We start from the raw sequence: 15013 nt of genomic DNA on the forward strand, positions 1-15013 counted from the left end.
ATTTGAAGATCAGGGTAACTTATTTTACTTATTTAACTTATTTTGTCTTCTGGGAAGCATGTGAATATATTCTGTAGCTTCTGAAGGGCAGTACTAAATGAAAAAAAAATAAGAATAATGCAAAATAAAAAAAAAATGTACACATTTTCAAAAGCTTACACCCCTGGCTTTTAATGCATAGTTTTTTCCTTCTGAAGCATCAGTGAGCATTTTAAACGATGTGAAATATCTTATTCAGGTCAGTACTAAAAAAAAAAAATAAATAACACGCATGTATATATGATCCCTCTTATTTTGGTAGAATCGTTAAAGGAGAAGTCCACTTCCAAAACAAAGATTCACATATAATGTACTCACCCCCTTGTCATCCAAGATGTTCATGTCTTTCTTTCTTCAGTCGTAAAGAAATTATGTTTTTTGAGGGAAACATTTCAGCATTTTTCTCCATATAATGGACTGGTATGGTGCCCCGAGATTGAACTTCTAAAATGCAGTTTAAATGTGGCTTCAAACGATCCTAAATGCGGTTGTAAATGATCATAGCCGAGAAAGAAGGGTCTTATCTAGCGAAACGATCGGTTATTTTAATTTAAAAAAATACAGTTTAAGTACTTTTTATACTCAAACGCTCGTCTTGCCTTTCTCTCCCTGAACTCTGTGTATTCTGACTCAAGACAGGGTATGTTGAAAAACTCAACATCATCAAAATCATCCTACACTACAGAAGTTCTGTCCCAGTCTTTTCAAAGTGAACATGCAAAGAAGATCAAACACCCTTAACAAAAAAGTAAAACAGCAATACAGGATGATTTTGAAGTTGAGGGAGAACATGAGATGGGAGTTTTTCAACATACTCTAACTGTCATGAACCGGAACAAAAACAGTGCAGGCAGAGTAAGACAAGATGAGCGTTTGACATTAAAAAGAATAGAAATTGTATTATTTTTTTTTTTTAAATAACCAGTTGTTTTGCTAGATAAGACTTTCCCAGCCTTTCTCGGCTGGGATAGTTTACAACCACATTTTGAAGCCGCATTTAAACTGCATTTTGGAAGTTCAAAATCGGAGCACCATATCAGTCCATTATATGAAGAAAAATGCTGAAATGTTTTCCTCAAAAAACAATTTCTTTACAAAGACATGAACAGCTTGGATGACAAGGGGGGTGAGTACATTATATGTGAATCTTTGTTTTGGAAGTGGACTTCTCCTTTAACTTTTTGCAGATTCTGCAAGGTGTATGTAAACTTTTGACCTCAACTGTATGTCAGCTGGAAGACTGCTGCTGTAAACTGTAGTTCCTGTTTTTGATATGTAGTGTATTTTTCTATCTTATTATATTTCTAATGAAAGAAAATGCTCTATTAGCTGGATTGTATTTGAGAGTTCCCATGGACATTTGTTTTGTCATGGCTGGTTATGTTATCTCAATAGCTTATCATTTAGCATTTTTCTGGTAATTCCCTCTTATCAGGTTTATCCGATTAGTATAGTTCAATCTAACGGTCCATTGTTTTCTATATTCATCAGTGCACTGCAGTACTGAAGAATGTCAGGGTCTTTGCTTGTGTCGAATTTGTCTAGCACGAGGTTTGATTCCTTATATAGCCAGCTGAGTTGATATGGAAATGCTTGAGTGTGTTCAGGACAAATTCCTCTCTCCTTCTCTTACTTCAGAGAATGAGGTCACAGGTTTGTTCTCTGGAAGGGTATTTGCCATTGTGTGGAAATGGAGCAGGAAATCTGAATGGGATACATCCTCGATTACTGCATTTAGTACTGCATTTAGCGGTAGACTAGTGTTTAGTTTGTTTTCTAGGTTATTCCAGATGCATTTAATGTGCACTTGGCTGATCTGTGTTTTATTCTGTAGTTTTAAGGGATACTGACTTTATAAATCCACTAAAATCACCATAAAATTAATTGCAAAATTTTTTAGTGAGAAACTGGATCATTTGTTTGCAGCTGCTAATTTTTTAAATAATATAATAATATATAATATTTTATTATATTTATATGACATAATACAGTCATAATACTAACTCTGTTTAATGACTAGTCACTAATTAAAAAATAAATCACTCCTATTAAAAAAACAAATAAATTCTTGAATGCTTTGAAAGTAAAACTAATTTGGAATGATCATTAATTAATATTGTATTTAAAAAATATTTTACCAGAACGTTTACAACCAAATATACAACATACATGCACTCATTGTTTTTAAAAAATTAAGTAATTTTAAATAATAAGTATTAGAGTGTATATTTCACTCTGTTTATATTATTCCGTTTTTAAAAATGTAATTTTCTAATTGTGTGTATATATACATGTGAAATTGCGAAAGAAAGAAGGAAAGAAGGAAAGAAAGAAAGAAAGAAAGAAAGAAAGAAAGAAAGAAATTAAAGGAATTAATAACATTTAAAATTAAATTAAAGGAATAAATAAAATAAAATAATAAATGAAATTAGAATGAAATTAAACTAATAAATAAAATAAAATAAAAAATGAAATTAAACAAATAAATAAAATAAAATAAAAAATTAAATTAAATGAATAAAATAAACAAAAAAAAATGAATAAATAAAATAAACTACAAAATGAAATGAATAAATAAAATAAACTAAAAAATTTAATGAATAAATAACATAAACTAAAAAATTAAATGAATAAATAAAATAAACTAAAAATGAAATTAAAGGAATTAAATAAAAAAAATGAAATGAAATTAATAAATAAATTAAATTAAAGGAATAAATAAAATAAAATAAAATAAAAAATTTAAAGGAATCAATTAAATAAATGAAATTAAATGAATAAATAAAAAATGTAATTATATGAATAAAATAAAATAAAAATTAAATAAAAAAAAATTAAAAATGAAATTAAATGAATAAATAAAATAAAATAAAAATTAAATTAAATGAATAAAATAAAATAAAAATGAAATTAAAGGAATAAATAAAATAAAATAAAAAATGAAATTAAATGAATAAATAAAAAAATAAATTAAATGAATAAAAATGAAATTAAATGTATAAATAAATGAAATGAAATGAATAAAATTAAATAAAATTAAATTAAATGAATAGAATGTAATAAAATAAAAAATGAATAAATACAATCTGATAAAAAATGAAATTAAATGAATAAATACAATTTAATAAAAATGAAATGAAATGAATAAAATAAAATAAAAATGAAATTAAAGGAATACATAAAATAAAATAATAAATTAAATTAAAGGAATAAATAAAATAAAATAAAAAATGAAATTAAAGGAATAAATAAAATAAAATAAAAAATGAATAAAATAAAATAAATTAAATTAAAGGAATTAAATACAAAAATTAAATTAAATGAATAAAAAATGAAATTAAATGTATAAATAAATGAAATTAAATGAATAAAATAAAATAAAATAAAATTAATAGAATATAATAAAATAAAAAATGAAATGAAATGAATAAATACAATTTGATAAAAATAAATAAATAAATGAAATGAATAAATACAATTTGATAAAAATGAAATTAAATGAATAAAGTAAATAAAAAAAATAAATAAAAAAATAACATTGAAATAAAATTAAAAAACCAATTAAATGAAATAAAATAAAATAAACATTATGAAGAGTACCCCTTCCAGATTCTCATGATTTTGTGTCAAGGTCAGGAAGTTTCTTAAAACATTTGACCTTTTTAATTGTAAATGTTTTAATGTTGTAAAATGTCATATGGTGTGACTCATAAAAATGTTAATGGTATTTATGTATTAATAATTTTCATATTTCATATATTTAAAAAATTATAGTATTTGTTAAAAAACTGGGGAAAATATATTTGACAACTTTTTTTGAAAACATTTTTAAAATGATTATTAATAATTAAGAATTCTTATAAACATGAATTTTATAAATATAACAGTAAATATGTTACATTTATATTAACTATATGTTAAATAAGTTATATTTTAAATATTTTGTTGGTCTAATCGCATGGCATTTTTAGCGTCACTACATTGAAACTTCTATTTAAATGTATATACATTTTATTTTTTTCAAAATCATATGAAACCAACAAGCAGATTAAGAGTATATTTCTAAGAACTTGTACATGTGTTTTAACCATTTTGCAGATCATTTTTCTTTTGTGTGCGCTCTTATTTGTTATTGCCTCATATAATATTTGAATGGCAAATGTTAGCACTTGACCTTATGAATCACTCTCGCACATATTGTGTAGCATTTTACTTCACGTGATGGGTAAACCCATCAGTAACCTGCCCTCCTAGACCCCATGCCGGCCCTTCTCCCGTGTTCTGGAGATTGCAATACTTCCTATTCAGGATTGTAGGGACTGCCAGATGTTTCCTGGTCGCCCCCACCCTGGCTATGTGCGTAAGAGCGAGAGAGAGAGATAGAGAGAGGCAAAGGAAAGAGAAAAGTCAGGTTCACTCTCCCCCTCAGGCAACACTGTCTCTAAGGCTTCACTTTTTTTGAAGCTTTCCTCCTGACCGGCTGCACGAGTCTGGAGCTCACTAAACCCTCAGGACTAGCGTGACCATCTCAGCTAACTCGCAGTCGGGGGCTTTCAGTCTCACCTGAGTAAAGACAGCGAGACGTGCTGTCAAACCCTCAGTGACTTTGAGAGCTCACTGCCCGCGCGTGTTGCGGTCTCATGGCGTGGGACTGTGGCCTGAGGTATGTGTTTTCTGTGTCCCCTGCACTGCAGCAGGGCCCTGGGGTTGCTACACGCGATAGAGAGGATATCAGCCGACTGGAGATGGTCCAGAGACTGGCCAAGGATGGATGCCGCCTTCTACACAGCCCGCTCAGAGCTACCGAAAGGCCTGCTGAGGTAAGGTGCAAACTAATGTTCATGTATGTATGTGACAATATTATTATTGGTTGTTTCTTCAACTTTGGGCTCTTATGGAAACTTCAGAAATAGGGCCTTATTTTTCTGAACCAACAAATTTCTGACACAGTATGTTTCTAATTTGAGATGTGACTTTTTAGAATAAAATACCAGACTGATTTGTTTAGCCATGGCTAATTTCATACATTTTATATATTCACAAAATTATTGTAATTTGACAAAATGACAGTTAAAAAAAAAAAAATAAATAAAAAAAAAAAAAAACTTTATTAGTGGCTAAATTGTAAATCCCGGTGGAAATTATGCTAAAAAATGTAATTAGTTCTTTTTAATGAATTCTCATACTTTAAGACTAAAAATCTGAATCTGTTATGAGTGGAAAATTAAAAATACAAATTATAGCCAAATAAAAAAAGAAAAATAATTAAATTTAAAAAGTAGCAAAAATGAAATTAAAATAAAATCTTGATTTAAGAAAAATATATACTTTTTTGCCTAATAAATATTGAAATGATTTAAATTTCACTCTTTATTTATATTACTTATATATTTTTTAAATGTAACGATTCCCTTTTTAATGGATTTTAATTTTTTAAGATTGAAAATCTGGGTCTATGATGAATGAAAAATAAAAACACAAAATATAGCTAAACAAATAAAACAAGACAAGACGAAACAAAACAAAAAGAAAAATAATTTCAAAAAGTAGCAAAAATGAAATAATAATACAATTTTAAAAAAATCAAAAAGGAAGATCTTGGTCATTTTTGCATAATAAATATCGAAATGATTTATATTTCACTCTTTGTTTATAGTATTTTGTTTTTAAAAAATGTAATGATTTCTTTTTGAGTTCTCATATTTTAAGATTGAAAATCTGGGCCTGTTATGAGTGAAAAATAAAAATATAAAAAATAAACAAAACAAAAAAAACAACAACCACAAAAAAGAAAAATGAGTTTGTCAAAAAAGCCCAAATGAAATAATAATAATATATATAAATAATAATAATAATAATAATAATAATAATAATTTTTGCATAATAAATATCAAAATGATTCATATTTCCCTCTTTGTTAATATTATTCTGTTTTTAAAAATATAAAGACTTCTTTTTAATGAATTCTCATACTTTAAGATTGAAAATCTATGAGTAAAAAATAAAACTATATATATATATATATATATACATTTTTAAATAATAAATATTAAAATGATTTAATAAATTCTCATATTTTAAGATTAAAAATCTGGGTTTGGGGTAAGTAAAAAAAATTTAGCCAAACAAAACAAAAAAGTAAAAGTAGCAAAAATTAAATAATAATAAAATTAAATAAAAAAATAATAATAATAATACAAAAAGGAAGATCTTGGTTAAAAAAAAAAAAAAAATCCAAGACTAAAATAAAATAAACTGATGAAATAATAAAATGTGAATAGACATAAGTTACATAAAGTGCCCATAGTTGAAAAAACACCCTGTTATAAAAAATATAACGGTATATATAACAGTATGTTTATGCAATATTGTGTATGCTTTTGGGCAGTATTTGACTGAGGATATGTGTGTGTATTTGTTTAGAAAATGTATTCTTTTATATTATAATAACTCTTTTGTTGTGATTTGTGAAGCGACACCCTTACGAGTTGATATGATCTATATTTGAATGAAAACTCATTGTTTGATGTCACTTTTTTTTAAAAAGGGCACCAATCTCATGCTAGTCTCTGATTGGCTAATCCCACAATAGTCCCCGTTCGCCTCTTCCTGATTGTGGGCCGCCTCTCACAATGACAGGAAGAGTTGACGTGAGCGCTGTAAGGTTGCCGGTCACCAGTCACTCCTCTTGCACTGGGCGGCATTTCTTTTGACCTTTCTAAAACAAAAGTAGAATTATCCTGAATTTGACTTATAACCATCATAAGGAACTTTAAAGTTAATTAAAGACACACTCCTTGTTGTTGTGTATTGTCATATTCAAAATCCTTTGATCCAAATCATTTTTGAGTTTCATAAAACGTCACAGTAGCCTATTTGAGGTTGACCTCTGGAATTTTCTGTTGTTACCATTGTCTGTTTTTACCCTGTACCCACAAAAAGGGTTCGGAATAGAAGAAATTGTTGAATAAAGTAATTATTTTGGCTTTCTTTGCGCACAGAAAGTATTGTCATAGCTTCATAACATTAAGGTTGACCCACTAATGTCACATGGACTATTTTAATGATGTTCTTACTATCTTTCTGGGCCTTGAACATGTCAATTGAAAGCTGTTAATGTTGTACAGATTGATGGGGTCTGCTGTTTGATTAAGAAACTCTTTTACATTTTGCTTGTGCTCTGCTTTCACTCACAGTCTCAGTGATGTAATCTTTTGTGTTTAATAGTTTGTGGTGCCTATTTGACTTGGACAGAGTAAACTAATAGCTTCTAGTAGAAATAGAAGTATGATTTCAGTGTTCTGGTCTGTTAGTTAGTTTATCTGTTTGTTGTGTAGGGGACCAAATGCATGAATTTAGGCCAAGTATTATACTGTTTTTATCAGTGTGATACTGTTTTCTAATGTATTTTTAATGAAGAATAACTTTTGTTATTTGTTATGCTTGAATCTATTTGTAGTGGGATTTGGTTATAGATCTGTGTCCTATATCCATGTAGCTCTTAGGAGTTATAAATGAGATGCATGTTTTTGTTTATTCCAGTAGGAATTATGGAAGCCTTCGCAACGTAATGTCAACAGACCAGGAAATGATTTAAAATATCATATTGTCTTTTTGTCACTTACATAAACACAGCACTGTTCCAGAGGCTTCTGCTCCTTGTTTCGGTGACGGAAACATTTGCAATTTACATAACTGCTCTCATACGTTTCCGTAATTTTTTTTGCAGTGTTTTTCATTTTGAAAGTCTGTAGTCCTAGATTTTTCTAAAAGTAATAACAGACATTTTAAAGAGGTGGTTGCTCAAAGGTATAAAGACATTTTGAAGCTTCCTGAACCTTTTTCCACTAGACAGTTTGTCCTTGTAATATTTTAAATGGTTTATATTGTGTAATAATACAATTGAAGTCAAATTATTTAACTAAATTTGACTAAAATAAGAGGGATCATATAAAATACATGTTATATTTTATTTAGTACTGACCTGAATAAGATCTTTTACATAAAAGATATTTACATATAGTCCACAAGAGAAAATAATAATTGAATTTATAAAAAAAAATACCCTTTTCAAAAGTTTACATACACTTGATTCTTAACACTGTGTTGTTAACTGAATGAGCCACAGCTGTGTTTTTTCGGTTAATGATTGTTGTTCATAAGTCCCTTGTTTGTCCTGAACAGTTAAACTGCCTGATGTTTTTCAGAAAAAAAAAAAAAAAAATGAAAGGGGTAAATTAAAGATCAGGGTAAATTTAACTTTTGTCTTCTGAAGGTAGCTTCTGAAGGGCGCACTGCAAAAAATACTTTTTGTACTTAGATTTTTTTTGTCTTGTTTTCAGCCAAAATATCTAAAAATTCTTAAATCAAGAAGGATTTTCTAGACGAGCAAAAATTGTCTAGATTTCAGAAAAACGAAGATTAAAATTAAGTAAGTTTTTGCTTGAAACAAGCAAAATAATCTGTCAATGGGGTAAGCAAAATAATCTTGTTTTCTGCTTACAATAAGATTATTTTGCTTGTTCTAAGCAAAAACTCACTTAATTTTGACTCTTTTTCTGAAAACAATACAATAATTTTTGCTCGTCTAGAAAATAGAATATAAATAAATCCTTCTTGATTTAAGAATTTTTAGATATTTTGGCTGGAAACATGACAAAAAGTCTTAAGTAAGAAAAGGATGTTTAGGCAAAAAAAGAAATTTACACATTTTATTCTGTTCAGAAGTTTTCACCACCAGCTTTTAATGCATCATGTTTCCTTCTGGAGCATCAGTGAGCGTTTGAATCTTCTGTAATAGTTGCATATGAGTCCCTCAGTTGTCCTCAGTGTCAAAAGATGGATCTCAAAATCAAACAATCATTATTGGAAAGGGTTCAAATACACAGCAATGCTGAAAAGACAAAGAATTTGTAGGACCTGAAAGATTTTGCTGAAGAACAGCAGGCAGATTAACTGTTCAGGACAAACAAGGGACTCATGAACAACTATCACTAAACAAAAAAACAGCTGTGGTAACAGCACAGTATTAAGAATGAAGTGTATGTAAACTTTTGAACAGGGTCATTTTCTCTTGTGGACTAGAGCAACAGGCCAGATTTTGTCACAAAATCAATAATTCATTGTATAGAAAGACTTCCATGCAGCACAAGCATCCAGACTATTGAGAGTATGATCTGATCTCAGTGGCTTTTGTTACTTAATGTTACAAAGCCAAAATCTGGTGGCTGCATAAAACAAATGCACCTCCAGGGTAATGTTGTCTTGTGACAATCTTTGCAAACAGTGGCTTTAGTAAATGCATTTCAATCATCTAACTATCTCATATGCAGTGTACTCTACTCTACTAAGGGGATTGGTTTTGTAGCTTTCGCCTGAAGCTTGTAATAAGAGTGGCCCCTGTATAATCAGAGAACTGGTCATCAAAGGCCAATCATGATGCATGCAGTCACTTCAGAAGGGAACAAGGTAAGCAGGAGACCTTTTAGCGTGATTGTAGTGTTTCTCTCAAGTCGGAAAGAACTTTTTTGTGGATTATGACACTTGCTGTCCTCAGATCATTGAGAATATTTCATTTTAATGGCTTGTCTACCCCGAAATGTCCATTCACATTAAAGGGCACTTACCCCCTTAAAGGGATAGTTCACCCAAAAATGAAAATTACCCCATGATTTACTCATCCTCAAGCCATTCTAGGTGTATATGACTTTCTTTCAGATGAATACATTCCTGAAAAATGTCCTGGCTCTTCCAAGCTTTATAATGGAAGTGAATGGGTGTTGAGATTTTAAAGCCCAAAAAAGTGCATCCATCCATCATAGAAATACTCAACCTGGCACTGCGAGGGTTAATAAAGGCGTTTTGAAGTGAATCAATGTGTTTGTGTAAGAAAAATGTCCATATTTAAAACTTTATAAACCATAATCTCTACCTTTCGCCAACTGTCGTACACACGTTCGCGAGAGAGTGATGTTCCAGCGAATAACGAAGCACATAGACGTAGCATAAGGTCTGGTGTGAATATGCTAATCTCGTGAGAACCAAGTTTTGTTTACAGCAAAGGAAAACCAGTCTCCTCTTGGCTTGTATCGAAATCCTCCTACATTTTTCTTTACAAATCATCATTTTGTACTTCATCATTTGTGACTGGTGTTTTTTTTTTTTCTCTATGTGCTTCTGGTTTTGGCACTTCTCTAGCGGAAGCTGAAGATTACAGTTTATGAAGTTTTAAATATGGATATTTTTCTCACACAAACGCATCGTTTTGCTTCAGTAGGTTTTTCTTAACCTCCAGAGCTGTGTGGAGCACTTTTTATGATGGATAGATGCACATTATTGGACTACAAAATCTCAACACCCATTCACTGCCATTATAAAGCTTGGAAGAACCAGGACTTTTTTAAAGGGGTCATCGGATGCTAAGTTCACTTTTACATGTTGTTTGAACATTAATGTGTGTTGGCAGTGTATGTACAAATCTACCATATAATGATAAAAATCCATGCAGTGGTTTTTAATTCATCTGTAAAAATAATATTGCCTTTTTCAAATCGAGCCATTCTCAGATGCCCGTTGTTGTGACGTCACACCAACATAGGCCGTTCCCACGATAGTTGATTGACATGAGCGTCTTACCTCAGATCAGTTGTAACAGTCCAACCTCTATGTTTTGATGCCGGAGCAGGGATGTAAGTTAGACAACAATTGAGCGATTGAGGTGTTGTGTTGCTGGATGTAATGATGAACATAGTGGTCGTCATTTACTCCCGACATCTGAGCTGCTGAAGATGCAGTGGATTACGTTTGTTTGTGAGGGAATGCGCCTCCCTACATGTATCAGTCTATGTTCGCGCAAATCATTCATGATCCAGCTTTACTTACAGCAGAAGTGAGTATAAGGGTTTTTTATTCATCTTTGTGATTGCCTTTTCTAATAATGTGCTAGTTAGCAAGTTTAGCGGCTGAAGTAAACAGGCTCGTCACTCCACAGGAATAAAAGAGGGGCGGGGCGAGCAGAGCTTATTTGCATTTAAAGGAGCCCCGACCAGAATGGGATGGTTTTTGCAGAGCTGATTTTGGAAAGGTAAAAAAGGTGTTGTTTTACACAACCATTGAGAATTTTTAACCGAAGTATATTATAGACTTTTCATTAAGACCTTAAATATCAACTTGTGGAAAATGGGCATCCGACGACCCCTTTAAATTTAACTTCGATTGTATTTGTCTGAAAAGAGCAAAGTCATATACACCTTGGAGGGTGAGTTAATTATGGGGTCATTTTCATTTTTTGAGTAAACTATCCCTTTAACTTTCTGAGCTGTTGTTGTTCGTACCATATGACTTGAGTAGGTTTTTAAAATATTATGATTTTCTTAAATTGCTTAACAAAATTTGTTCACAAGATTGAAATGTTTTACACATTTTATGTGCTTTCACCTTTACCATTGCTCGGCAAATTTTCACTGATGAAATCCAGTCATTTCTGTAGGAATCTACAGTACATAATTGAAGGAGAAAGATTTTCCCATGCAGATTTCTCAATGGATTCAGTTGGTGATGTAATTTTGCCACATTGATCAACAAAAATCTGACTTATGTGTGAGCTGTGCTGCATACAACTACATTACTGACAATAGACAATTTTTGGAAGGTGATTTTTTTTACCAAAATTTCGCTAATGTGACTGCATCTTTATTGTCATTTATTTGTATCTTATTTTGCCTAGGACATCAAATACACTGTCTCTGGTATTCCTTCAAAAATGCATGCAAATGGATACTCTGTGGGCCGAAAGAAAAGACGCAAATAGATTCTTGCATCAAACAGGCGCCGCTCATTTGAGTTTGCCTCCAGCCTGCACTGATGCCATTATAGCTGAAGAAGGTGGCATTTTAACAGCCTTCGCACATCTTAATGCCACTAAACGCCACATTTTAATCCTATGTAATGTTCCTCTGTCACTATTTAAGCGTTCAGGTTTCCCCCCTGCAGTCTAGATACATGGGCAGGACTTGTTTATGGTTCGCTTCCATTAATGGAGCTTTTTGCCAGACCAATACCAAGCAGAAACTTCTGCCCGGGGAGATGAGTCTGAGACTGTGGCTTTTTTAATGCAGTTTGTGCTTTGAGTGTGTTTGTGTGGGGTTGCAGTGTGTACATGCACATGTGTATGTGTGTGTGTGTGTGTGTGTGTGTGTCAAGATTACTGAAGGTCTCTCAATGCTTCAGTGCAATGGGCAATTAGAGCAGAAAAGTGCTGGTCCTTCCAGCCTGTCTGTCTGCCTAATTACGGCCGCACACACACGCCGCATTGACTGATGTGCTGTTTGCTGTGGTCTGGGGACAGAGAGCATGAAAATCAGCTCATTAAAATGTGCACACACACACACACACAAAACCGGAATGATCTATCCATTAATTACTGCTAACTTGAAATGCGCTTCTCTTAGTGTATCACTGCAATGAGGATGTTTTTCGAAGACTGACGGTGAGATTCCGGGCTGTAAAGTGTTGACAGAAGCATTACGGAAAGGCGTGAGAGGCTCACACCCATATTTACACACACCAGTGAGTCACGCCAGCAGTTCACATGCTGGCTAAACTACAGCAAACAGACCCTTTATTGGAGTCCAGAGTCCAGAGCCGTTTTTAAGTATTTGTGTATGGTCAAAGTTAGATGCAAACACTTTTATTTCATTTCAGACAGTACATCAGGGTCTTCCGCAGTTGGCTTAGTCTGCAAGAGTAAAGCCAATGTTTGAGCACCTGAGTGTTTAAGACTAAATTTGCATTTTGTGTATGGAGTTTTATATACAGCAGTGGTTATTTCTGATGTTGTGAGTTGTGTTTGTACATGTTGGTTGAATTGTAAGGGTGTATAAATATTGGAGATGGAATGCATTGAGTGTTTTATTTTCAGTGTGTGTGTGTGATTCAGTGTGTTCAGAGAGCTGTGTAAGATTGATAACACATACAGGGCAAAGTGACAGGGCTTTTACAGGACAATAACAGTGAAATGTTGGTTCCCAGAACCTTTCCTTCATACACACACAAACACACCTCACATAGTACATATGCAATGCCCACTAAAAGTAGGCTATTTGACACTAAAGCCCCAGTTAAAAATGCATGTATCCAAATTGTCAAGGGTCCACATGTATTTTTTGCAACCCCCACTAATGAATTTTAACCAGCCATCTATAAATATTTCATAAAGCACAAGAAACAGAATATTATATTTGCATTAAGAATAACTTTGTTGTCATTGTGACAATGGGATTATTGATTGATTTATATTTTTTATTATTAGTTTTTTTTTTTGCATATCATTGACAAATTATTGCCATTATGATTATGAGTATTATGAAGCTCAGATCATCACATATGAGATGAGCCATTATTTAGCATATTATGTAGAATATTATTCTTATAAATCTTTTAGAATACATAATTAGTTTGACTTGAATCATGTATCATGTTGCAATTAGTTATGTAATTATTAGCCACTGCAAAGTAATTCCATCTGGCATCTGCGAACAAATTTTGTTTTGTATCAGATATTTTCAAGTAAGTTAGACAACCAGAAAATGTCAAAATCTTATTTTTGACAGTATTTTTATTGCTTTGTTTTTAATCCTTTTTTTGTGAAATGTTTTTGCAGTATTTTTGTTCAAAAACAAATGTTTTTTGTTTAATATTTTGTTCTAATGCTATGGCATTCCTATTTCATATATTTATATACTTGACTTAAAAGAAGAAAAAAAAAGGAAAGAATATTCTGTCTTCGTTTAGTTACCCTCATGTCAGTCCTATGGAAGACCATTCCCGCCACTGAATAAAAAGTAAAAATTGCTACTTTTTTTTTTAGAAAATGTGTTTTTTTTTTTTTGTTTTTTTTTTCCTGGTTTTAAGCCTTAATTTCGATAGGACAGTAGTTAGACAGGAGGCTAAGTGGGAGAGAAAGAGGGAGGATGGAATCGGTAAAGGCCCGCTAACCGGGACTTGAACTCGGGACGCCCAAAACGCAACAGCGCTACAATTCACGTAATTGTGAGTTTACTTCTCACAATTTTGACTTTTTTTTTTTTTTTTTTTGTCCGAATTGCGTAATACGAACTTTCAGTTCTGATTTTTTTTCTCAGAATTGCATGATATAAACTCACAATTGTGAGAAATAAAGTCAGAATTGCAACTTTTTCTCAGAATTGTGTGATACAAACTAGCAATTCTGATTTTTTTTCTCAGAACTGGATGATGGAAACTCACAATTGCAAGTTCTAAAGTCAGAATAGTGTGATATAAACTCGCAATTGCGAGAAAAAAAGTCAGATTGGTGACTTTGTCTCAGAATTGCGTGATACAGTCTCGCGCTTCTGAAAAATAAAGATTTAAACTTGCAATGCTGAGGAAAAAAGTCAGAATTGTGAAACAAAAAGTCGCAATTACCTTTTTTATTCAATTTTATTACATTTATTCAATTGCGAGTTTACATCTCACAGTTGACGTTTTTTCTCAGAATTGCGTAATACAGACTCGCAATTCTGACTTTTTTCCCCTGAATAGCAAAATTTAAACTTGCAATTTTGAGAAATAAAGTCAGAATTGCAACTTTATTTGCATGATACAAACTTCTGAAAAATAAAGATTTAAACTCATTCACGCAATTCTGAGAAAAAGTCAGATTAGTGAAATAAAAAGTTGCAATTACCTCTGATTCTTTATTACATTTTTTCAGTTCATTCAATTGCGAGTTTACATCTCAATTAATTTCTTTCACAGAATTGCATACTACAAACTCGCATTTCTGAGTTTTTGTTCTCAAAATAGGGAGATATAATTGCTAGTTATAAAGTCAGAATTGCGAGATATACTGTAAACTCGCAATTCTGACTTTTTTTTTTTCTCAGAATTGCGTGATATAAACTCGCAATTGCGAGAAATAAAGTCAGAATTGCAACTTTATTTCTCAGAATTG

At 31.5% G+C, this 15013-nt stretch overlaps 1 protein-coding gene across 3 annotated transcripts in view; it reads left to right on the forward strand.

Annotated features, from left to right (window-relative positions):
* The window catches only part of rapgef5b (Rap guanine nucleotide exchange factor (GEF) 5b), an 84875-nt gene that overhangs the window by 26643 nt on the left and 43219 nt on the right, over nt 1-15013 (forward strand). For 2 of the 3 annotated variants that reach the window (XM_051131406.1, XM_051131407.1), the window contains one exon: nt 4734-4859. In XM_051131406.1, coding sequence (XP_050987363.1) covers nt 4734-4859 — 126 coding nt within the window. Of the gene's footprint in view, nt 1-4463; nt 4860-15013 lie in introns of those variants that run through there. The other variant, XM_051131408.1, reaches the window with a different exon arrangement.

This window comes from Labeo rohita, chromosome 16 (assembly GCF_022985175.1).
Source record: "Labeo rohita strain BAU-BD-2019 chromosome 16, IGBB_LRoh.1.0, whole genome shotgun sequence".
Taxonomy (NCBI): domain Eukaryota; kingdom Metazoa; phylum Chordata; class Actinopteri; order Cypriniformes; family Cyprinidae; genus Labeo; species Labeo rohita.